Here is a 25,462-nt window from a genome sequence, read left to right on the forward strand (position 1 = left end):
AAGAGAGTTTGCACATTATAGCTGGACCAAGAACTACCTTATCTCATTTACTGCTTTAAGACATACTTGACAATATAAAGGCATTTAGAAGAAAATAATAATAATAATAAGAAAGTGCTAATAGTGATGGCTGAAACCTCCACGGGTTACCAGATACGCCAAAGACACTCAGGAAAAAGACTACTTGAATTCTATAAAGGGAACATAAGATTTCCTTTTCAGATGTTTTAAAGTGCTCTTTAACAGACAAGTTCTTTACACTCACATGTTAAAGTTGTAATGACCGGGATAATTTGTATGCAGGACAAATTTCTTCACTTTGTGAGTGTTTGCATCAAAGAGAATATCCTATTGAATAAAAACAGACAGACATGAAACAATTTGGATAAAAGGAAGACGGCTTTCTGCAAACCAACCCGAGATTAGCTACAATAGCACCTGCATATAACGATATGTATTTATCTCACTGGAATGTCGTATTTGAACTGGGAAAGTAGTATTTGAAAATAAGCCTATTTGTAAATTCAAATAAACGCACGTTTTCTCCAGCACCCAATCGCAACTGCAGTTTCATTTGCAAACACTGGCCATTTTTCTCAGGAGGTCTTGTTATCCTGCTTATTATTCACAGTAACATAGACTAACGCAAAAGAGCCGTAAGGAGGGACGTGAAGGTTGAACTACATCCCACAGCTCGGCAAAGGTGCACAACTGGTGTTACGGCACACCGACCTCCTTTCTGTGGCACAGGAGCACAAGTTTTGGAAACAAGAACTAGTGTATCTACGCATCAGGCTGAGGGAGGAAACCTAAGAGAACGCAAAAGTGGTGGAGATGCTAAAACGCTGCAGATAGAATTTGCATGTGCTACAGAAAAGTCAGTGGTGTTTTTCCCATCCAGAGATTCCTAAGGCAGCAATCAAGAGTTTTGCAGTCTCACTTCCCACAGCCTTTGGCCTTTGGAAAGGATTGCTGTGTAATTAAATCAAAACTTCCCATGAATTTGCTTATGGAAGCTTCCCACTCACCACTCCAAGCGTGAAATAGTTGAAGAAGTAGTCATTGCACTTCGATGGGACCTGCTTATGGGGCGAGGGCGAATGGATTTTCATCTGCAAGACACATTAATAACAAAGACGAGCGCCATTTAAAACATCACTACATTCAAACGAATTGCCATAATCTCATTTCAAGTCCTTATTCAAATGCGTTACATAATGGTGCTTCATGACAGGACCATCAGCTGCTTGCAGCGGCACAACGATACAGCGGGGTTTTTTCTTTAGTTATCTGAAGTCAAAGGTTTACTCGTATGCGGCTACGGAAAAACATCAGGAAAGGATCCAAGTATATGCTAGTTATTTTGCATAAAATATAAATATAAGATAGTACACACTTGCCAAGTGTCATTTGGATTCAAAAGCGCTCCCATTTTTATCAGTTTTTAAACCAGTCATAATGATGCTTTTCCTTTTTTTTTTTTTTTTTTTTTAGTTTAAACAGATTTGCATCAACTTAGCTTAAAAAAGCTTTTTAAAAATCAAATTCTGTAACAGTTCATCCTGGCTCAATTTGTGCTACGTGGAAGTTTAACTTCACTGGCCTTGCAAAACGCAGGCCCTGTGATAAAACTGAGAGCGCGCGGAACAGAGACGAGGTCCTGCGCCCGAACGACTTCCCTCACCTTATCTTCGGACTTGTAGAAGACTTTGTGCGGAGATCCCAGGGTGCTCAGCACATCCTGGCACGAATCACCAAAGTACACACACCGCTCAAATACCCGCATCTTGGCATCGGCTAAAACACCCGGGCCACAGCCTGAGGAATGGAAAACAACCCAAAATTCATCAGCAAATCAACACCAAGGGCTTAGCATTCCTCTGTTTATCACGAACCAGCTGCATTCTTTAGAGAACAGTGCCAAAGTAAATTTAACCCTTTATTTTGCAACAGTTTAAAACATTTATCAAGGTGATGTATATGCTGACTGTTGCAGAGCCCCATCTTCACCTCCGACTTCAGCAACGCTGCCTTCACTGCCTCACCATTCACGGCGGCGTCACTTGCTGTCCTAGTCAGTCTCGGTTTCCCATCAGCTGGTGAGTAGAAGTACCAGGAATTATTTACTTCTATCCTTAAAATGTTCTGCTTTAGCAACTAGAGATGTATCCCCAGCTAAAAAAGTACAGCCTGTGAAGCGAAATTCTTCATCCACATTGACTATGAGAAAACATACATTCTTTACTCAAGATTCCCAGAGCTCAGTAAATCAATAGCAAATCAGTTCCTGGGCAAACAGTGTTAAAAACAGATCTTACTGAACAGCCCTCGCATAGACGAATGGCTGACATCCGTTACTAGATGTGAAGAAATGGAAAGATCTTACAGGGTGCGACCCCAATTGCCTTCAGGAGCACAGCATCTTATATTTAGGAGAATGCACGCGCACCTATGCAGCAATTATTCAAAATATGGGACGTGCTCTAAACACACACTTAGCTTTTATCACTATACATTATTTATTTCGCCAGTTACCCAATAAAATAAATCAGAAATATCTGATTGAGTCATCCTTGATTTCTTAAGCAAGAGTTACTTCACGTTAATACATTTTGAAGAGAAATTTGTGCTGGAACAGGTGTATAATATGTTCTATAAAGGAGCTTCTGCAAACTTTAGCAAGACAAGAACAGCACATGTCCAGATTGCCCCTCTGCAAGTTTTAGTCTGAACATTAGTGGTATATTTTATTCGTTGACAACATTTCCCTTAAGCTGCACATATATATTTTTAACTAAACTTGACACTCTACCTTAGAGGTGTCCAATTCCTCAAAATCATTTCTATTATTAAGATGTTACAGCTAACTCCTTCCCTAGCACACGAGGATATACGTTCCCTGTCTTAGGCAGCTCTCCATTATCTTCCTCTGTAAAGAGAGAAGCAAAGTAACTTGAAAACATCTGCTCCATTTTTAGTCATAATTTTTTTTTCTTCATCTTAAGTTTTCTCCTTTTCAAGTTTTGCATATTGGGAACGTACTCCAAGCGTTTCCTCAATATACACACACATAGTAACCAGAAGAGGTGAAAAGCCGAGCCCGCTAATGAAAATTGTTAAAGACATCTCAGTATTTTTTTCTTAAAAATATTGTCAAGTCTCAAGTTGTGGCGACTGAACAAGGCTCCTCCGCAGTCATATTATCTTTCCCTAATTTCTAAGCCCTCCGTCTCCGAAAGGACACACAAGGAGAAGGCCCTCATCAGCCTCTGTCGCTTTCACTGCTGCCTCTTACAGCAAACAAAAATGGAATTGAATTTAAAGCACAGTCTAAGGCTGCGGCATTGATGTAGTCTCTTGCTGGCATTTTTAAAAGCTTTCCAGAATTAATCACAAAAACATCAGCATTATACAGCTGACTGGAAACTCAGAAAAAGCACACGTACATAAGGTTTCTTGATTTCTCGTGGTTTTTCCCCATGATGTACTGGCATCTGTTTTATTTATACATGCACCTGGAGTCAAATTCCATTTCTGCAAGCAGACTCTCAGGACTTGGAGCCACAGAGGACAGGGCTACAGCCCACTGTGATTTCTTCAGGACCAGGGAAACGCAGCAACAGCCAGACTCACCTTCCCAGGGGTTTTATTGGGTTTTGTTTCCAATAGTTCAAAATAAGATACAGAAAACCCTTTGAAATCACCTGTAAAATCATCACAAATAACCCACGCTTAATTTATACAGGCTGGATGAGGCTTTGAACAGCCTGGTCTAGCGGGAGGTGTCCCTGCCCAGCACAGAGGGGTTGGAACTGGATGATCTTTAAGGTTCCTTCCAACCCGAACAATTCTGTGATTATCCCTCTTTTCCTGAGGGAAACAACCAGTTCAGTGTTCTGAGTGTCACTAATACCTGCAGTGAGTAGGCGAAGCCGTAAACCTGAGGGTCCAGTTCCATCTCTCAGAACATCAACGTTCTCAGCGTACACGTTACCAAGGAAACAGCTGAGGGGCATCAAAGGAGCCCTGCAACCAATCACACAAAAAAACCTGTATAGGATTCGCTTAATCTTCAAATTTTCCATTAACAAGCTGGTGCTGGTTCACTGGAACAGAGCACTTTAATTTTGACAAACCTGCATTTAACTCAGACTGAAAATTAAAAGTTATACTAAACACAAGGATCAGAAAGTCTGGGGGAAAAGGAAGAGGAACAACCAGGCAGCCCTCAAACGCAGGACCTTTACTATTAATGAAACAAAGAGCAAGTTTCAAAGACTCCAGAAATTACAGAAACTGTATCTAGCCTCTGGATGCCTCCTATGAGGACGTAACTTCAGACTTCTCTTGGGAAAGTTGAAGTTGGACGGTTTTTACAGGCACCTGCTCCTTGCACTAGGCGTACCACCCAAAGGCAGCAGAAAAGCCATCGCAGGGATGCTCGCGCTGCTCTTGGGAAGGTACCACAGCCCAGAACATGAACTCGGCTTGTGCAGGTACGTCGCGAACGGTGGTGCTGCTTTCCTGGGACAGTTCTCATTTTAATTCAATTACAACATTTTTTGATAAAATTGTTAACGGCCCCAAGAAAGACATTTTCAATGGAAAGGCTGCTTCCCTGTGTGTTAGTTTGTATATGCTCTGTAAAATTCACTTTTCTGATGTGAATTTCTCCTCTGTGTAAGTGACTTGAGCTAAAAGTCAGGCTTTGAGCTCTCACACCCGCCCAGAGCCCCATGCGACAATTAGTGCTCTCACTAAAGCCCACCATGTCACGGACAACAACGTTTCTCTGCAGTGCATTTATTTCTAATTAGGAGGCAATGTCTGCATAAACAAGGTTCCCTCCCTTCCGAGCAGCGATCCACAGAGGTGTTAATCACCTCCAAGCATTAAAACAGAACTGCCTCTGCAAAAACTACCACCTCATCATTTGGGTATTTATAGCTGGATGGAAGATTACAGAAGTCCTTTCAATTTTTCTTAGTAAAGGAACGTCAGGAACAATGGTTTTAGAAAGAGCAAAACGTCAGATGTTGTACAATAAATTACTGTTTAAAAGAAGACAGAACACAACACCATAGAAAACATTAACTATATTAAAATACAATTCTTACGTTAGTATTAAGGCATGAAGATCAGTTTCCTCAGAATAGTAAGTTCGGTCAGGTAAAGGCAAATATATTGAATATATGATAGATTATACATAGGGCTTAAGCCTGAAAATACGTATTTTATTACTTTTGTCGAGCGACAGAGTTTAAGGCCCTTGGTTGCTGTGACATACATAGTACCAATACCGTAACAAAAAGACTGACTGCCTACACCAAGTTTGGTTTGCCTTGGCATGCAAACGAGATCTGGAGTAATACTAGCCTAACTGCAGCTCTTACTAGATTCCCTACATTTCCTCCTTTACTTAATGAATTCCTTTTCAGGTCAGTCGAATTAGCCTGCTGCAGCTGGGCCAAGCTGACTTGATAGCGACAGACATCAAACCAACACTTGGTCATAAGGCCTGAGGACAATACCCATAGAAATGTGAGAGGCTGGTACCTAAAGGCATTCCGCACACTACCAAATTCATGAGAGACCCAAACGGAACTAAAAAACTAGGTATATAAGATTATATTTAGCATTCGCAAAGCCCTAAACAAATGAGTTGGAAAAAGTATATTCTAAGTGATGAAACCGGCATGTACGTACTTGGTATCCTGCAGACTGTTTCCGTTGTAGATGTACATACGTTTCACAGTCGCACCATGCGGAATTTGCAGAGAGGCTAGGCCATGGGCAAAGTTAGGCTGTGGATGTACAAAGTCATTCTTGTTACATGACACAGGAGAAACTTCAGGTCAAAGTTAAAATTGCATTAGAAATATAATATATGCTAACCAATTCAGATAAATCTCTAGCCAAAGACACGGGAGAGGGCAAAAAACCGAACAACCACCACCACCCCTTGTAGATGTGTTTCTTTACATTCCGCCACTCCCGCATTCCCAGGCTGGGGTGAAGTGCTCGCTATGTTTATCCACCAGGAGATGGCACTAGTCTAACAATTAGCCATGAGCCTATTGAGAATTCCGGTTTTCTTGGTCTGATCACTGGCAACTAGCAATATAAAAGTATCTGTGCTGATATGCTAGACTGAAGTTCTAAGAAATCAGCTATCTAAAAGGTAGAAATTCTTTTTTCTCTCCCACTGCATTAATTTCAGCCGTTTAACATTTTTGCTGGTTTGTAAAATGCCTTTATCCGATTAACCGAGATTCATTCATTCAATAGATTTTCTGCTCTCCTTATCACCACATTCTGACACGTATTCTTTTCATAGGGATTTTGAGCGTTTTCTTCAAATAGAAAGTGTGCTAAGGAGGTCAGCTTCATTCTTTCATGGCAGTAAGAGTGGATTTCCTTCAACTTTGAAGATGACAAGACCTTTCTTCAATGCTATCAACATACTCTGCTGGCATTGGACAGAAAAGACTTAGCTTTGTCACAAGCAGTCAACAAGACCAAAATGCATGATATGAAAACTGTTATCCTGGTCTACATTAGCAGGACACCACTTAAGGTAAACACAAAAAGCTATTCTTATTAAAAAAAAAACAAAAACAAACCAACAACAACCCAGGGCAATAACCTTCACTGCTGTAGGGATTTAGCAGCAAATGGCCAGTACCTAACAAACCTAGAGACGCCCTGATTTCCGTCCTCTTTCTGAACTTGCCCAGAACACGACAACTTGAAAACACAGCCTTCTGACTTTGTCAGACTTCAGATTCCTTTTTAACACACAAATGCCTTAGCAACAGAGGAATCTTCTCCAGAGCCATGGAAGTGCCATATATGCCTCTCTCCTTAACAGAAAGGGAGTAGGTTTTCACGTGCTCCTCACCTACAGTTCGTTACTACCTATCTAAAAAACCCAAAGTTTTCCTCTGAGTTTTTTCATTTCTATAAGCAGAGATTACACTGCTTTGCTAACTCATTTAGCATTCCTGTATGATCCTGTCTGAGCTCAAAAGATTTTGGCATCTTCGAATATCCTTTCATTCTTTATTCAGCCTTATCCTAACGCTGAATCCTTAATTCAGCCTTATCTTCCAGTCTCCCCAGAAGACTCCACAAACAACAGTCATCTTTCCTCTGGACTGTTTCATACTACCCTGTTTTCTAAACTATCCTAACTATTTCTACCTATTCCTAATCCTGGGGAAATTTCACCTTCCATTCTGTGCAAGCAACATTTTACTATTTATTTACTGTTCCATTTACTATTGAACAACTGGATGAAAGACGTTGAGAATGCAAAATTATTTTCTGCACTGTTCTATCGCTGTTCTGACAGCTATAAAGTAGTAAATCATCACACGATCTCCCTCAGAGTATTTGAGCCAAGCATTCTCTAACTATCCCTAGTTATTTTCTTAGTTAACTGAACCACGTACCAAGACAAGACACACAGATGCAACGGCTAACATTGATGCTAGCAATTTTATTTAACATCTTTTCAAATCTTCAGAATAACAATTGACTGACCTAGCAGCTCGGCCATTTAATTCATAAATGCCCTCGGAACTCTTACATGAAAAGCAAGTACTTTTTGTTGGGCCGTTCCTTCTGTTTGGCTTCCTAGGTTTCTATTTACCTTCCAATATTTCCGAAGCCCAACTGACCTTCACTGCTCCTAAATAGTAACTTCCCCTGGTTACCCCCTGTTCTCTCACATGTCAACACACAACTACTGAAGTACTAGGTTGTGACACAAAGACATGTTGGTTGATTTCTCCCACTTTGTTTTGGCTCTTTAGATGCTCCTCTTTCTTTTTCACTGGTAAGCCTAGATAATACAACTGAGAGCGTTTCCATCCTCTCACAAAACAAATTATACATACATTTTTGTTAGTATAGGTGGGAATCACAGAAGACCTGATCTTGTTTCCTCTATAGACAGTGATTTCCAAAGATTTCAGAGAACATGGTAATACGTTCAATTATTCAGTAACTCATCCAAACATCTGATGCATATGCAGACAGGCATTACAAATAAAGCTCATTCATCCGGCTTTCTAAAAGCACTCATACTGAAGAACACTTAAGATGAAAACATATTTTATGAACTCTAACCTAGTTTAGTTGCACAATCACTTTGATGAGATTCAAAAATATCTGATAAAAGAACAGCCTTCCTGCAGATTGCTTAACATTTACGTATTTGCATAGGCAGCGCTCATATTTTTAGAGGACTCCTTTCAACAGCAGAACTGCTAGTCCCAGTTCATGATGCAAGCAAAACCTCTAAGCACATGCCTCTGCTAAAAAGCAGAAAATTTTTAACTTCTAAATGATTACATAGCATGAATAAGAGCACAACAGAGGAGTTAAATTCCTTCCAAATTACTGGTTTCTTTTGCTTGCAGGCGAGACATGCTGTAGGTGATATTTTGCAAGTACCATAGAGGCAAAAAAGACTATCCATTAAATCAGAATGATTGCTGACCTCGTACTTCGGAGTTTCAGTCCAGGAGTCTAACTGAAAAGAAAATGACAGTCCTCTGAAATTGAGGTGAAAGAGTTGCTCAGCGGAATTATACACTAAAAGGGAAAAGAAAGAGAACAGAGTTATTGAAATAAACTAAGAATCCTTCAGTTCAAATCTAACAGCACTTCCATCACCTCAATGGATTTACTACGTCTCAAAATGTGGGAGGAACACGATTACACAGGACAGTAATAATTTGCCTTTTAATTTGTTGCAGTAGAAACACAGCAATAAGAGAAACCTTAGATTCATTACAATAAGAATTGCCTATGTAAGCCAGCCGGCACTAACCTATCCCTAATGATACAACTATACAATATGTCACAATCAACCACACCTTAATATGCCTAAAGTAGTTTAAACAGCTACTATTAGTACAAAACAATTCTGTTCATTGTTATGTGAAACACTTGTCCAACATCAACCAGTAACTCCTTTAGACAGATGCGGCCAGAACGCTGACAAACTCCGTGTTTCACACCAGCGGGAAGCACGTGCCCGAGCCAGGGCTCACAGGTACCTCCCTGCCACTTCCACCTCTCCTTCCCGAGCAAGGGGAGCTCCAGCTCGCAAAGCTGGAGTAACGTGGCATGAGGAGGAAATGCTTCAGTCACGCAGGTCCTAGGCGTTTACAATGAGAACTAAAATAGTGCCACCAGAAACACCAAACCATTCGGTCAGCTTTTACAGAGAGCAGTAATAAATTAGGACACGCACAGATTTCCAGCTGTCATCACGCCACGAGATGTCCTGATTTATTGCAATAAATTGCACATCATGAACTATAAACGGCAATAAAAGTCACCCCAGTACTTACTCTAACAAGACATACTCTTTTGTGAGATTGTGGAACGCTTTAAAAACACTCCCACGGGACTGGGAGCTTGGGAACAGTTTGGGAATTGATGCTACCAAATGTCAACCTGTGCCCAGTAGCTGCTGGGGGAACATAGTGTTCCTGTAACACACAGAAGCTAGTTCATTTGCAAACCAGTCTGAAAACAGCACAGGCAAAAGACAATAAACAAACTGCTTTATTCCACTTTACCAAAGGAAATTGGTTCCATTTTCTCTTTTTTTTTCTTACCATTTTATATTTAAGATTACATGGCATAGCGAGAAAATGCATAATAATATATACTATTATTTTCTCCCCCCCCCCCCCCCCCCCCGCACAAAGTGCCTTTCAAATGTTCAGCTTGAAAGACATGTCACAAGATATCTGGACAATACCAGACTGCCCAGGATAGAAAAATAATAGTTGAGCAATAAGCATTAAGTTTTCAAAAGTTATCATTTGCCTTTTCTGTAGAATGTGCTGGTTAAGAGCATTTTCCCTCCTTGTCACTCAAAGGAAAACGTGTGGGGAGAGGGAAATGTTTTGATCTGGAGGAAAATTACACAAATCTCTCTCATGTGATAAATTATGATGCATCTTTTCCAAAGCCCACAGCCAGCTGGAGAAGTGTTTTTCCCCTAGTCATGCCAAGTGTGATATCTGATTATAAAAATCGCATCAGTTCCCATCGCCTGCAACATTTGTTGATGTTTAGGCTTAAAGGGCAAGGAATGTTTTTATCCTTTGGAAGTTCTCTCATGTCTCCCTCAAGACTATATGTCACAACCACATGACTGAAGAAGGTAAGCCTTTATTTTATTTCAGTTTATGAACTACATGGGTACCCTGTAGAATAATTCCATTCAAAATTGCTGACAGAAGCAAAAAGACTCCGGGTGAAGGAAGGGGAGAGCGCCTGCCTTCCAGGAGAGCAGCAGAGCGTGACCAGCTGGAAGACATTTCTGTAGAGCCGGACAGGACAAAGCCACCGCCACCAGCAAGCCTGCACAACGGACACAGTTCTGACAAAAGCAGATCCAGAAGTCAAGTCTTCCTGGTAACAAGCACAAGAATTTTCTGGCACCCCAGGGGAGCTTGGGCAACCTCTGAAGTCTCCGAGAGCTACAGAGTTAGAAGACAGCATCCCCCCCTCCTTGCCAGGAGGGAAGGATGGCTTTTTCTTTCTACCTTATGGCTTCAGTTCAACCCCACAGCCTTTATCTGTGCTGAACGGCACTTCGGCAAACAGCCGCATCCACGAGGCTGTGGAACAGGATGTGATTTCAACAGCCCCACCGGCAGGAGCAAGCGCTCCCCAGCAGGAGGTCAGGTCAGAGAATCATGGAAATGCGGGATGAAATCTTGGCTTGGGTGAAGCTATCGACCTCCAAAGTAGTCATATTTCAGCCAGCCCCATGACAAAGATACTACAAAGTTTCAAACTAACATTGGCCAAAAAGTAATGAAGCCGCTTGCAATTTTCCTGATGACTCTTCTTTTTTAAAACCACTGATTTGGCAAAACCAAACCTGCTCACTGAAGGTCGGTTTCAACACAAAACCGTTGCTAACCTTTTGAAATATGTTCTGAAACTATCACTGTATCCTGTTGCAGGAAAGGTCTGCTGCAACCACCTTGGTTTTAAGCGAAAGAGAATATTTTGTTTGAAACTCTAGTGGAGGTTAACACAGAAATAAACAACAAAATACTTTTAAACTTAAAGGACTTGCATTGGGGTTTCGGAGGAGCATCGGTCCAGAGAAGAAAAGGGATGGTTATGTCGTACTTTCATTCATGAGAGCCGGCATTTGGTACTTTGGCCACGTTAAGAGGAAGGTTTCTCTTCCCCACCTTTCTCTCCCCACCCCAGCTCAAATACTTGTGGGACGTGAAAACACCATCATCATCCCTCCCACATGCTGAAAACTATGGTGGTTTTTTGCCTTTTCTGTTTTAGAAAACACAAAGAAAAAAAAGAATTATCAAAAACTTGAATTGCATGATACAAACTGTTCAAACTGCTTACGACAAGCAACTAAATACAGAGAATTTACTTCTGCTAAGTAGGATGTTAATGGAAGATATTGAATTTCCAGCGAGGAAACCAAATGAGCAAATGCACTAGTGAAATGGTAATATAGGCCAACATTTTAATAACTACATTTTCGTATCTACAGGTCACTGGATGAAGAGATGTTATGAAAAACTACCATCAGATGAGGCAAGTGTGCAAGTTTCCTTAATTGAACGTGACAGGCACACAATATCTGGCAAATTCAGCACGAGGACACGTGGTGCCAAGTTATGCTTTTAAGTGCTTGCATACAATTTTATGCAGTAATAAACCACGCTGTTGGTATCACAAGCAATGCTTACAGCTGGATATTTATTTTTATGGTTCATAATATTACAATTTTGCAAATAATTGCAAATAAACCATTGTCCCAGAACAAGCTAAAATTATAAACAGTCTTGTACATACTATTTCCATACTAGCTAACTATAGTTCTCAGAGTTTCTGCCTAAGAGGAAGTACTAAGATCATGACCAAAGTGAAATTTAAAAAGGCTGATTCTGGTCCTTGGAGCCTTATGGCTAGAAATCCTCCAAGCTTCATTTATCTCAATCTGATGTTCATCAACTACAGCAGGCTATTATGCGATGATAGTACTTTAGCCACATGACCCTCCACAGTTAATAAATCCTGTTCTGTAATGGGCAAGAGATTGCCTGCAGAGAGCAGGGACAAAGACTGGATATGCAATCGCCATCAATCACAAAGCACACCAGCCTATTTGGGATCAGCCCGACTACTGCAAATGGACTGGGTTAAGCTAAAAATAGAAAATGATATTCTAAAAAGGGTATCTTGCCTATATGGAGTTTATCTTCTTTGTTGTTATGCCAGTTTGTGGCTCTGTTTCTCAAAGACTCCTCAGCAGTTTAATTATAAATATCCTCTTCAAAGTTTCACCACTGGCTTATTTTCAGCACCTAACAAACCCCCGAAATACACGCTTTGTTTTCATATGTAAACAAGGAGCTTAAAGATAGTCTTTTTCCTGCTACAGAGCTGGTGAACAGCCAAGAAGCTGCAAGAGTCAGAGTGGGCTCAGCCAGGTTAATTAAACGTGGCCTGGTTCTGGTCGTGCTGCACGTAGGCTGCCTCCACACCTCCCAGTGCTCCCAGTAAGAGGAAGCAGAGGCAGGGAGATGCAAGGCAGACACACACAGGCTCGGACTCGATCCTGCCCTAACAGGGGTATAACCACATTCTCAGAGCATGGGCCCCGAGCAAACGGTGCACGGAGATCAGCTCCGATGTCTGTATGTTCACAGTATCCTTAATCCCTAAGGACACTCGAGAGCTGACCATGCATAAGAATGTGTAAAAACAACAGCAAAGCTCACAGTTTTCTGGTACCGGCAGTTCAAACCAGATCATTAATGATATCTGAACACACCATTCTGTGCCTGACCATTTCACTTAAAGAAAGTCACAGCTGAACATTCAGGACATTTTACACGATATCCCAGCCATAAGAATTCGACCCTTCTGGAGCACAACTTCAGATCGTTTGACAACAGAAGCGCCTACACATTCCTCCAGGCAGACATACAGGAAAGACTTCCTAGAAAAAAGCCTGTCAATTAGGTGCGCTTCTGATCCTCAGGAATACTTCAGCTTACCTCCTGGATGTGTTGCTCCAAATGACTGATCAATTTGTTCTATGGTTGGAGCAATTGCCTGAGAGTTAAAGTGGACACCACTGAAAAAGAAAACAAAATGAATCTGCCTTAAGAAAACTGACCAGATCCTACAAATGTTTACTAACAGCAATACCACATTTAACCATATTTTTTTTTTTTTAACAATAACGATTGAAAAAAGGAATTCAGGATTAAAAAAAAAAAGAGAGAAACCAGTCACTGTAATCAGGAAGAAATCATGGGAGGTCTTAAATCACTTACCAATATTTTAACTTCACCTTAGTCAAGTCATAAACTTCAATCACCTGAAACACAGGAAAGAGAAACATTAACAACTGGCAAAAGTGTGAAGTAATATGGTACAGAGGCAAATTCTTATCAAAAGGCAAGACTAGCTAATGCTGCTCGCTCCGCTCCCCAACAGAGCTCTGCCAGGAGAAACCACATTGGCAGAGAAGAGACTCCAAAAACGGACTCGGCAACTACACGTCTGAAACAAGTTCTGAAGAACGACGGGCTGAGGAGAGTACCTCCAGGTCCCGTGTAAATCAGCACTCACCTGCAGAAAGCCATCTTTTCACTCATACATCAGCATCTTGATTTCTGCAAAGATTACTCTTAAGCAAGTTCAAAGGGAAGTAACAGGGAATTACTCTATTAGGGAATCCTGTAATGAATGTTAAACAATAGGTCACTCCTTCAGTCACTCTTATTGTCCTAAAGAAATCCTGTGCAGGGTAGTAAGTCCTAGCACTGACTGCACTGTTTCAATTTTCCAACGCTTTTCCTAAAGGAAAAGATGAAGACGGCAAAACTAAGTAGTAGCATTCCATTTCAATACTACATAAAAAGACACCTAGCAACCTCTCCAAGCATTACAGAAGATAATCAGAAGAGTAACCCTCAAAGAATCAGGGCAATTCACAATACCTAGTTCTGATATTTATTAAATATTTTAGACCTTACTGAATATTCCAAGGAGTTTCCCCTCTCTGCAGATAATATTAGGTATGGATCCTTTGTTCTCAGTACATTAGAGAATCACAGAATAGTGGGGGCTGGAAGGGACCTCTGGAGATCATCCAGTCCAACCCCCTGCCAGAGCAGGGTCACCCACAGCAGGTGGCACAGGAACGCGTCCAGGCGGGGTTGGAATGTCTCCAGAGACGGAGACTCCATCACCTCTCTGGGCAGCCCGTGCCAGGGCTCTGCCACCCTCACAGGAAAGAAGTTCCTCCTCATGTTGAGGTGGAACTTCCCATGCTCAAGTTTGTGCCCGTTCTCCCTTGTCCTGTCACTGGGCACCACTGAAAAGAGCCTGGCCCCATCCTCCTGACACCCACCCTTTAAGTGTTTATAAGCGTTGACGAGATCCCCCCTCAGTCATCTTTTTTCCAGACTGAAGAGACCCAAATTCCTCAGCCTTTCTTCATCAGAGAGGTGTTCCAGTCCCCTCAGCATCTTGGTAGCCCTTTGCTGTCCCCTCTCCAGCAGTTCCCTCTCCTTCTTAAACCGGGGAGCCCAGAACTGGACACAGCACTCCAGATGTGGCCTCCCCAGGGCAGAGCACAGGGGGAGGATGACCTCCCTCTACCTGCTGGCCACACTCTTCTTGATGCCCCCCCGAGGATGCCATTGGCCTTCTTGGCCACAAGGGCCCATTGCTGGCTCATGGTCACCCTGTTGTCCACCAGGACTCCCAGGTCTCTTTCCACAGAGCTGCTCTCCAGCAGCCAGCTGCATTACTGCACATGGGCAGCTGAGATCAATTTCACATGATTTTTATCTGACTGTTACTGGATCCTGAGGCTAGACCAGATCATTTTTGGTGAGTACCCATGGTCAGACACAAGCTTCTTCCACTCCACATATGCGTTCCTGTGTCAGCAGGAAAAGGAAAATATGCAGAGTACATCATAACTGCTGTAAAGAAAAGGTAAAGCACCTTTTTTGTTGCTTTGTATAATCCTCCAACAAATCACTGGCAGATTTCAAAAGGACTCACTCTTCAGCTAGACAACAGAGCAGAAATCCCCAGGGAGCTTGCTACCAAATGTGGCTTGAAAGCCTAAAAATATCACCAGCTAAGAAGGAAGTCTTGGTTTTGGGAGATGCCTGGGAAATAACCCTAAATAAAACAACTTGCTATCCTCAAACCACTATTAAAAAAAAAAAGCAACCAACAACCCCAAAAAACCCAACATTTCTGGTACGCTGTTGACTCATAAGAAGTTGGAAGAGTTCTCTGAAGCACTCTGCTGGGAAAGACCACAGATTTCAGGATATAAGCATCAAGTACAGCACAAAGCAAGTAACGAAAGAACATTCTGGCAGAACCAACATAAAGAAGAGCAAACAAATTTTTCTTCTGAACAAATATACTTTGAATCATGCTTCTTGGAAGAACCTAGTTACTCAGTATTCTAATTCAAATGCAGTTTCACACATCCAGGTTTCCTTTACTGCACAGCTTGTTAAAAAACAAAGGCTACTTCCATAAAGAGCTAGGAATGATGTTACTTTTTTTTTTTTTTTAGTAACTCTGCACATCCTCTTTCTCCTCAAAAAAAGGTTTCTGAAGATAGAGAAAACCACCCCACAAACAGATCTAGTTTTGCAGCAACTACTAGAGAGTATCAGGCGCTCTCCTGAAGTTCTGCTGAAATAGGCTGCAGCGGTGGAAGACCAAAGGATGAGTTGAACAAGAAGCAGCAGCAATGCTTGAGGCACAGCACATTGCCCAAATGAGGTCCCCGCAAGACAAACACCCGGAGAGCAGCCAGCAGCACCCATTTGCCACAGCCCTCTTCCTGTGCCTCAAATCTATTCACATCAACATTTCTTTTCACTAATGGCAGAGGAAGAAACAAGCCCAAGTCAGCAAAATTTAAAAGGTAGTCAGAAGATCTCATAGAAGTCATGAAAGACACATATTGAAGAAACACTGCAACAGGCCATAGCACTAGAAAAGGATCTACGTTTTAAACTACAGAAACTACACTGAAAAAAGGATTCAAACGCAATTCTTTCTACGTGCAGAGAACAAACAACTGAGAAGACCAAGGACTATTCAGCGATGGGTTTACCACCCAGCCAGAAGGCAGCTGGTTTAAAGGATTAAGACCTGATGTTTTGTCACATTGACTGTTTTGATAATTACTACTGAGTAAGACTCAAAAATGTTCAGGTATCTACTAACCAGCCATAACAGACCAGCGCTTTCTCCACCTCAGAGGCGGCTTGCACAAGAGACCTTGTTTCTACAATTCACAGTAACGTTTCAGAACCTGGTCACATTAGCTTGAAAACTAACACACTAACAACTCCTGCCGTGCTTTGGCTACTGACTGCAAGTAGAGACCAGGCGCAAGCTGCCTTCTCCTCCCTGAAAAGAGGGAGGAAACTTTTGGGGAATATTGCTATAGCTTTATACCTGCACCAGCTTCTTTGGGTCTGTCAAGTCTTTCTGTTTCAGTAGCCTGTATTTCAATGTCTTTTCCACAACCAATAGCAAGACTGTATTAAAAAACAACACACAAAGCAAAGAAAACACACATCCTGATTTTTCCAGTTTTGCTGCTGCTGAGCAACACTGAAAACAGAGAGTCATACCATCTTTAAAACGGGCATTACTTATTCTACACTACTCTTTAACAAGTCCTGTTGCTCACTTCGAAACTGATCCCATAGAATTTCTTCTATAAAGCTTTCTGAACACTTTCACAAGTGTAAGTTTTCATAGCATTGTAGGCATTTACACAGCTTTACTCTTCAGAGTTCAAACAAACAAAAGGTATCGCTAGACCACTGAACCACAACATACTGGAAGAGATCGGGTTTTTTCTATTTATTTTTTCTTGAAACAAACCTAAACACACATACCAGAAGAGTTTGGTTTTTTCTATTTTTTCTTTAAAACACATTTTAAAACATATTGTGGAGAAAGTTGAGAAGAAAAGCTCTTGCACAGTTCTTAGAACACTGGGTGTTGAAATGAGAAAGCCAGACCCACAAAAACTGTCTGGAGATGAAGAGACATGGCATACACTCCTTACAGCACGTTAAAAACACTCCAACATTGCGACATTCCAAAAACCATCAGTAAGATGGCCCTGAAGTGATGATGTTTTGAGTTAGTTTCCTTAAGAATTAAATATATTTTGGAAAGATTTCGTACAGCAGGTGTAGCTTACACTGATAAAGACCCATCTGACAAAGAGAATTTTCAGCATGTTGTCTTGAAAATCATGAATTTCCATACAAATTCTGATTTATTAAGTTCTAAATCTTGACAAAAATGAAAATCCCAGTGTTACAGAATGACTTCAAGAACAGATAACTTCCATAAGGCAATTACAAACTGAAATCGGTGGGGGTGTCAGTGCTCAGCTGTCCCCCACCTGAGCTCAAAGAGCACCGAAAATTGTTCTTCAAAACACATATTTTTATAGTTAATATAAAAGATATCTTTAAAAAGAAAAATATATGTGTATCATGGTGCTACAGGTTGCTACTAGAGAAATAAGTACTCCCAATAACTACTAATTTGGGTTGCTATCCATTTAAAGTACACCAAGAGCTCAAGTTTCAGCTGACAGCACACTGCTTCACTCTTTTTCATTTTTCTAATAAAGCAGTAGGTTGACATTTTGGAGACTGATGTTTTGCTCCTGGTTTTATTGGAGACATGAATAAGGCGAACAAGGCTACCACTGTTCCAATACTTGGAAGCATGGGTATGAGCACCATCTTCCAGACTTACCTAAAGGGTAAGCATTCCATTTTTTAGCATCACATTTAACGCCACACTTCTGCTTTCCAGTGTTCAATAGCACAGCAGCTAGAGCCGTACACTCTCACCCAATTAGCCCAATCAACACCCCAGCACTGTGGGAAGCAATTTGTGCACCAGGTGAGAACCACACTGCCAACTGTTCAGCACAGCTGGTCCTGCCAAAAGGACCATCCTGAATAATTAAGAAGTTACATGCAGATATTTAAAATGTTTCAGTTAAGAAAGCTTTTCAAAATTTCATACTGATCTTGGCATCTCTCTACAGCCCCACAGCAGCCCGTTCTGTATGGATGAACCACACCACTGTCATAACAGATTTTTGCGACCATAAATGCCACAGGAGGTTAATGATGAGCCTGCCCTTTATTTTGCATCTTAGCTACACAAAGCATCCTAGGAAGGCAGATCAAAACTTGGTCACCCAAAAGCACAGGAGTGCAACTGCTGGGCCGAGGACTTTGGTCACAGAGATAAAAGCTCATCCAGAACAAATTGTGAGCCGACGCCTCCCGCACTCAAAACAGGCCTGAACGTGGCTTTCTGGGAGAAATCATGAACTCATGGCCACACAAGTACGAACGTAACAACTAAGAACAGGAGGTAGTAAGTTTGCTTTCAAAAATAAAGTGTCAGCCCTAATAAAGGAACAGCTTGAGAAAACACAACACTGCCTGGCTTGCATTAAATGATGATCTGACTTCAAATCATAGGCTTAGCTTTAGTAATGGCCTTTTGCAGCTTCTGGAGCATCTTGAGACAAGACAGGCAAGTGAGATTGCACTGAACCATCCTGCTCCTATGGCACTCTTACAGTCCCCAGTACAATGTTAAAGCGTCTTAATCCTGTAAACCAAGATTTAACCCCCAAACCCCCAAAGAAATGCAGTTCATTATCACAAGAGAGCACTATACATGGTAAGCTAAACATAAAAGTATATACTTAATAATGCTTTGTTAAGTGTCACTATCTCCTAGGGTTTTGTTTTGCAATGTTTTATTACCTTAAGTCTCTGATTGAAAGCATCAAACAGCAGTTTGATTCCATCCTGAGTCAGGTTAAGGATAAGGTCATGGCTAAGAGGTGACTGTAAAACAAAAAAAAGTGTCAGGCTTTTCATTTCAAGGCTTTGTTAAGATATATAGCATGGTATTAAGTATAAAGTGGTTACTTTGGAAAAACAAAACTGCCTCAAAAGACAACCTCTTGTTCAATACATAAGCATAACAAAAATACATTTGGCCAAACCTCTCAACCTCTTCAGTTTCCTTATGAAAAGAAACAGAAGTGCCTGTGTGAGATGTGCACCCTGCAAGAACTCCGGAAAGAGTAGTGGTCCATTACTTTAAGGCCGGGGGGAGTGGGGAGAAGGGCTGAACCACCTTGAAAATTAACATTCCAAGTTTAGCATCAGAGAGATCACGCAGGGACAGCCTGTTGCATTCTTGGCACACAGAAACAGCCCATCTCACCAGGCCTCGCACCAGAACCAAGCACACACTTGACAAAAGGATGGAGAGAGGGCTTTCCACTTCAAAAATCAAAGAGCATCACAGCCTTTTTCAGGCCTCAAAAGAAAGGCTTCAGACTCTTATGTTGTGAATTTAGGTTTCCTTAGTTACGGTGAATCATAACAAGGAAAGGCTTAGTTTGCAGTCTGCTGGAGTCAACAGGAGACATTCCACTGGCTTCACTGGTGTCTGTACAGGCTCTACGCCACCCCCGTCTGATGCGACGCTGTGGAAGCTGCTCGCGTCTGTGCTGGTACAATCCATGCACACACAGCCAGTTGGCCCTAATTCAGCTCTTTGATTGTGTACCATCTAAAAGAACGTTTGCTTCAAAAAAGCTCTACCCTCCACAACTGTCTCCTCAGAGGAGAAAAAAGGCTGAAGGACAGGCAGGCAGCAGTATTCATGCCCTAGAATTGCACCAGTCATCTAGCAGAAGACAGAATGGGGATGGGACATCTGGGGCACATACAGGCTTCTAATGCGAGCAGCCACACCACAACAGCCCTTTTTATGAATTAAGCATAAGTTATCTTAAAAAACTGTAATTCCCCCTCCTTGCTCTACTGGGAGAAGGTCTGTGTTTTGACTATCAGCAGTCTAATTTTCATCCTAAGTTTTCTCACATCAGCACTGTCTTCTAACTTGGATACTTTTTGTGCATCTCATGTGCATATCCCATCCATTTCCAAACCATGTCTTTAAATAATCATATCCTAACCTTCACATTGCTAGGTCAAAACAAGCCACAGGGCTTTCTGTCTCCTGTGATGCAGATTTCCCATGCCCCGTGATCACTCCTGCAACTTTTCTCGAAGAAGGTTCAGTTCAAGCTCATTTTTCTTCAATACCAGTGATCTGACGTAAGCTGTATTCTAAATAAATTTTCACAGCACCTTGCACGGTGGAATCAGTGCTTCACTATTGCTGGTAAACTTTTATGATACTGCAAAGAACTGAAGCAGCACTGCAATACAGCCATAAGCCTGAGATAAAAAGGTCTAATGTTGATCCTGATGGTCTTTTTAAAAATCCCTTATAAATCTAATTTAGAAAAGCTACAGATAGAGAGAAAAAAAAAATAGCGTGCTGTGTTATATTTAAATATACCAACAGAGTTCTTCTGATATGGGATATGCTCTGCATCTCGCTGGTTTCCAAGCTGAATTTTCTTGAGGTTATTCCAAAATTAATGAGAGCATTACAAGTACTTCTGAGTGGGTGGAAAAAAAAAATTACATCCGAGGGAAAGCTTGGTAATTATTATAGCCAATAGCTTCTGTTCTATGCTGGCATATTTTCTAATGGAAGAAAAGTTTCAAGGGCACACATTTAGTCCATGGGACTTTTAAGGCACAAAATAGAACCTCAAGTATGAAAGACGATGTCAGGAAGCAACAGGAGAGTCCTTCCTGAAGGAAGCAACTCAAAGGTGCAGTTAACTCCACTAATCTACATAAAGCTGCAGGAAAAACTGTTTGCACTGAACAATCCCATCAATACAAATCCAGAGGAAGAGTCTTAGGAAAACATACAAAGGCAATTAAGTACCACACTTAAACTGACCAAAAGGAGTTAAATTTCTTTAGTCAAGGAAAAGGGTTCATCAAGCTTTTCTGGCACGGTTTGGGCATCCCATTTATGTCAAGTTAAAAAGAGAGCCATGGGCAGATCTAATTGCATTTAATTGTCATATAAATTTTTGAAAGGAAGTACTCTCGACTGCAGTTCCAGGATCAGAAAAAGCATCTTAGATGCAACAACTTTAAATTACATTTGATCACTATGCTCAAAGGCATTCTTTTAGAAAGTAAAGAGGAAAGACACAAAGGCTGTTCAAGTATAGTTTAGCTAGATAAGAGTTGTGCATGGCAAAGTTTGTTTAAAGCTTTGAAACGTGTAAGAACTGCAGCAGCATCTCTTTGTGGCCAGCTGCTAATGAAGTGCGTGATGTTCTGCAGGAGAGTGAGGATAGAGCCAGCCAGTCAACTGCAGGCCCGGAGTGGCACGTGCAAAAAAACTGCACCAATATCAGGCACCAAATCGGAATAACACACAGAAAAAATATCAACACGACTATCCCACAAGCTGAGAACTACTATTTTGTTGGACTATGTTAAAAACACCTTTATATTTATTACAGTTTGGGGAGAAAAAACAATAAGAACAACCCCTGCGGGGACAATAAAAATTCAGTGTATGTGGTCAAGGACAACGTAGCTGTGCAAGAGGTGCAAAAAGCTAAGCAGTGGTATACATCGTTTACTAGCACAGGACTGCTAATCCTTCCGTGATTCTACAAAACTGAGAGGAATGGGAATCTCATCAGTTATCTAAACAAACCTAGAAATAATTCTGGAATGCACTGGGGTAAGAAAAACTAGAAAACCTCTAAAGCATACAAAACCCAAGGAATGCATTCACTGCCAGATGGATGCCTCCATGCATTAAGTACAAGGAGCTAGATTTCCAATTTGCAAAGCAAATATTCAGTCATCATAAAACCCATAAATCTACATATTGTCAAACAAAATAAGGGTAACTCATTTAATTACATGAAATATGTATCCAGCAGTAAATGCCAGAGTCAGGATTGTTCCTTAGCCATTCAGTATTCACTGTGAATGAAGGAGACCTCAATCTGTATTTTGATACAAACTGAAATTCTAGCAAACTTTGCCTTTTTCCTGATGCAAAGATCTGTAACCTACAACATCTGAATATCATCTCCTGATTAACATGCACTTCACATAATACACATTTGGAGAGTCACACTCCTTTTGTCCCATCTCCTCTTCCCTTCCACTTCCTCCAACATAAAAGTGGGTATGTAAAACCTTTTATTTGATCTAGCAGAAAGGTTTCACTTCTGGTCCCCTTTTTGATAAAAGTCAAACGTATTGGGAACAAATGAATGTTTAGTTATGAAGAATGAGTAAAACATCCATAGCTGGTTTAATTTACGGCACCCGCTTTCTGCAGACAAAATTGCAGATCCAGAAAGGAAGCGCAGAAGCCTTTTCAGCGGGTTCATCGCCACCGAACCAAAGATGAAAGTGGAAAGTAACAAGTGATTCAGTACTTCAAAAACACTGCAACGCTTGACAATGATAATGTAAAAAGACTTGAATTTCATTATCCAGGTAATTACAGAATATTTCCGTTCTTGAAAGAAAAACAATACTACCCCACCACCGCATACAGAAAACCTGCTATCTGTTAAATCACTGCACTGCGTTGAGGATTATTACTCTTGACATGAAACTGTTATAAAAGCTACACCTTTGATGTGGTGGCAGTAATTTGGTGTAATTCAATTTCAAGTAGCTCCAGAATTCATCCAATACATATGTTAGCACGGCACAGCATCAGAATACCCCCTAATGCCTTAATTCTGGACACAGGGAAGTGTACGACCCGGCCAGATGACGCACCACTCACCTGCTCACTGTAGAGAACCTGGACGTTTTTGATAATGCGACAGTGCTTCTGAAGAATTGCTACAGCCTGAGCCAACGGCATTCCTGTAAATAAAAACAGTTGCATTTCTTCAGTTCGGAGACTGGCTAACTACTTTTTTTTTTTTTTTTTTTAAACAGAAAGGTTACAGATGAGGTAACAGAGCCACCATCAGCAAACAGTACATTACAACAGAAAGGTATGCAATCAACAAATAAGCCTACTTGACTCATGGTATCAGCGCAGACCTGTTCTTTGAAACAGAAAAGTCATTGTTTATCTACCAGTTTGTTAGGCATACGTGAAAGAAAAGTACCTCCAGCTACAGAATTAAGCTGCAAAGTTCAGGCAGAAAAAGCACAGATCTTTCTACAAGCCACGTGCAAAATTTTCTGCTTCTTGGGGTTAATAATCCAATAACCGATAAAACAGCCCATACCAAACACCACTAGCACTGCCTAGAGCGTTCTTACACACACGCAGCAGGCTCCTGGACTGCATTTTATGGCATACTCTTTATCAGGCTTGATAAACTACTGAGCAGTCATACAAGATAGACACAAATATTAAAACGGAGCAACGACTCTCTTCAGACCTACCAGGCTGCATGAGCTGCCGATACCGCTACATTTGTGTCAAGGAAGGAACTTTATCTTCTCAGTTTACAGACAAGATAAACATACTAAACAATTTGGTTCAACTGAAGTAACACACTTAATAGTCATTCACCCTCTAACATGATTTCAAGGGTGCTTTTTTTTTTTTTCCCCCTTTAGTGTATATCTTATCTTTATGGCTATAAATTTTTGAAAGTGCAATGAAAACAGCTGATTCTGCGGAAAGAATAGCACTGCGCCATCTCATCCTTTATCACACTTAAAACCTTTGTTGCCTTTCCAAATGAAATGTGATTGTATTCTTGGACTCAAAACAGGCAGTTATAAAGAGAGGTTATGAGCTTTTAATTGTGAAGTTTTATTTCCCTACTAATTGCTGCAAGTCAATTTAGATTAGTTATCTGACATTTCAATTCCCTGTTCTTTTCTATTTCTACTTTTTTAAATGTTAAGAAAGTTGTCTTGATTAGGGAAAGTTTACCACGGGATCTACACTTTTATTTAGGTACCAGTTCAGGCATTGAAAGTTTTTGTTACTAGCTACACCTCTCAAACTCAGACCAGACATCACGTTCGAAAGCAGCTTTTAGACATTATCTACAGTACCAAACTGAGATAATTCCCTCCCTCTCTCCATATGTGTGTGAGTGTGTACATACATACATATATATATATGTGTGTGTGTATATATATATTCCACACACACAAGTAGATCACCATAGGGACTACTTTCATGTAATATTAGCATAATGCTAAAAAAAAAATTCTTTTCACTGTCACACTAAACTACGTGCCTGTTGCGCCCATACATTGCAGCTTTTTTGCAGTTACGAAATAAAGTTTTGGCAAAACAGTCTTAGAGATTGGAACTACAGTGTTTCAACTTGTAAATACAACATACAAATGTTTCTGCAAAACTGTTTTTTCACATTAGCCCATAATCCTGAAAACAATTCCGGTTTTGCAGCTAGAAAATATACACCAGAAGATGATATAAAAATCAAACAGAACAGTTATTATTTTAATAACGGTAATAAAATTAAAATGCACAGAGCCACAATAGAGAAGTACTGTTTCCTATTATCTAGGAAATAGCAGTTGCTTTGTAGTCTAAGCAGTTGAGTTTTAAAGACAGTTATTATGTATTAGATAATATTTTAAAACGGAACAGAAACATAAATAACAGCAAGAAGCTAAGATCAAAGACACTGCTGTGAAAATTTTACATTTCTTAACCTAGCAAAAGCTACAATTCCAAAAAAAAAGTAAAGATGATTTAAAAGTTTAAAACCAATTTTCAAAGTCAGTATTTCTAGGAGACTTGCAGAGGTAAGACCATTAGCTTTTTTTAAAAAAAAAAAAAACAAACAAAAAAACCAAACAAAAACAAACAAGTGGCAAAGGCTGAAGGAAAGCCAGGGAACAAGCTGGCAGAATCTATATGCCAATGGCAAGCGTCAGAAGTAGGTACAGTTTTCAGTAAAAAAAGCATGTAGTTAAAAAAAGTGCACACAAACACGAAGTTCAGTTTGTCGTCCGATGTAAACTGATGCAATCTTGGGCTGGTAAGTGTGCAAACAGATGGCTCATGTGACTCTCTTACTCAGAGCTTTCTCAAGCTGCGAACAAATGGACATGGACTGATTCTGTTTAGCTTTCAGCAACCGAGAATCAAGCGGGTTTTGCCATGCAGCTGCGAGTAGCAACTTAAGTTCTCCAAGAACAGCCCGCAGAACCTAAAACACGTGTGGAGGAGCCAGTATCCTCTCTGTGCCTCCATCAGCAGAGAGCCAAAGGAGGAGGAAAGAAACTGGGTTATTTTTCTCCACCCTTCTCACGCACACACACACACACCACCCTCTTTTCCTCAACATTCCTCAGCCTTCACAGTCAAAGAGAAAAACAAAGAATTCTTTTTCCCCTGCTCATCAGTCAGGGGGAATGGGGAAGCAAACGTGGTTTCCAGCACATCAGACAATCAACCA

The 25,462-nt window shown here is 40.9% G+C and overlaps 1 protein-coding gene across 6 annotated transcripts in view; it reads right to left on the reverse strand.

Annotated features, from left to right (window-relative positions):
• PHAF1 (phagophore assembly factor 1) overlaps nucleotides 1-25,462 on the reverse strand; it is a 36,303-nt gene that overhangs the window by 7,822 nt on the left and 3,019 nt on the right. For all 6 annotated transcript variants that reach the window (XR_012586551.1, XM_074583233.1, XM_074583231.1 and 3 more), the window contains exons 3-12: nucleotides 22,843-22,925; nucleotides 18,894-18,977; nucleotides 13,359-13,402; nucleotides 13,077-13,156; nucleotides 8,507-8,601; nucleotides 5,707-5,804; nucleotides 3,914-4,026; nucleotides 1,685-1,818; nucleotides 1,029-1,112; nucleotides 266-348 (exon numbers count right to left, since the gene is read on the reverse strand). Coding sequence is in view for 5 of the 6 variants with exons in the window: in XM_074583233.1 (XP_074439334.1) it covers nucleotides 266-348; nucleotides 1,029-1,112; nucleotides 1,685-1,818; nucleotides 3,914-4,026; nucleotides 5,707-5,804; nucleotides 8,507-8,601; nucleotides 13,077-13,156; nucleotides 13,359-13,402; nucleotides 18,894-18,977; nucleotides 22,843-22,925 (898 nt within the window). In the remaining variant the exon portion in view is untranslated. The remainder of the gene's footprint in view (nucleotides 1-265; nucleotides 349-1,028; nucleotides 1,113-1,684; nucleotides 1,819-3,913; nucleotides 4,027-5,706; nucleotides 5,805-8,506; nucleotides 8,602-13,076; nucleotides 13,157-13,358; nucleotides 13,403-18,893; nucleotides 18,978-22,842; nucleotides 22,926-25,462) is intronic.

Source organism: Larus michahellis, chromosome 4 (genome assembly GCF_964199755.1).
Source record: "Larus michahellis chromosome 4, bLarMic1.1, whole genome shotgun sequence".
NCBI classification, from domain to species: Eukaryota; Metazoa; Chordata; class Aves; order Charadriiformes; family Laridae; genus Larus; species Larus michahellis.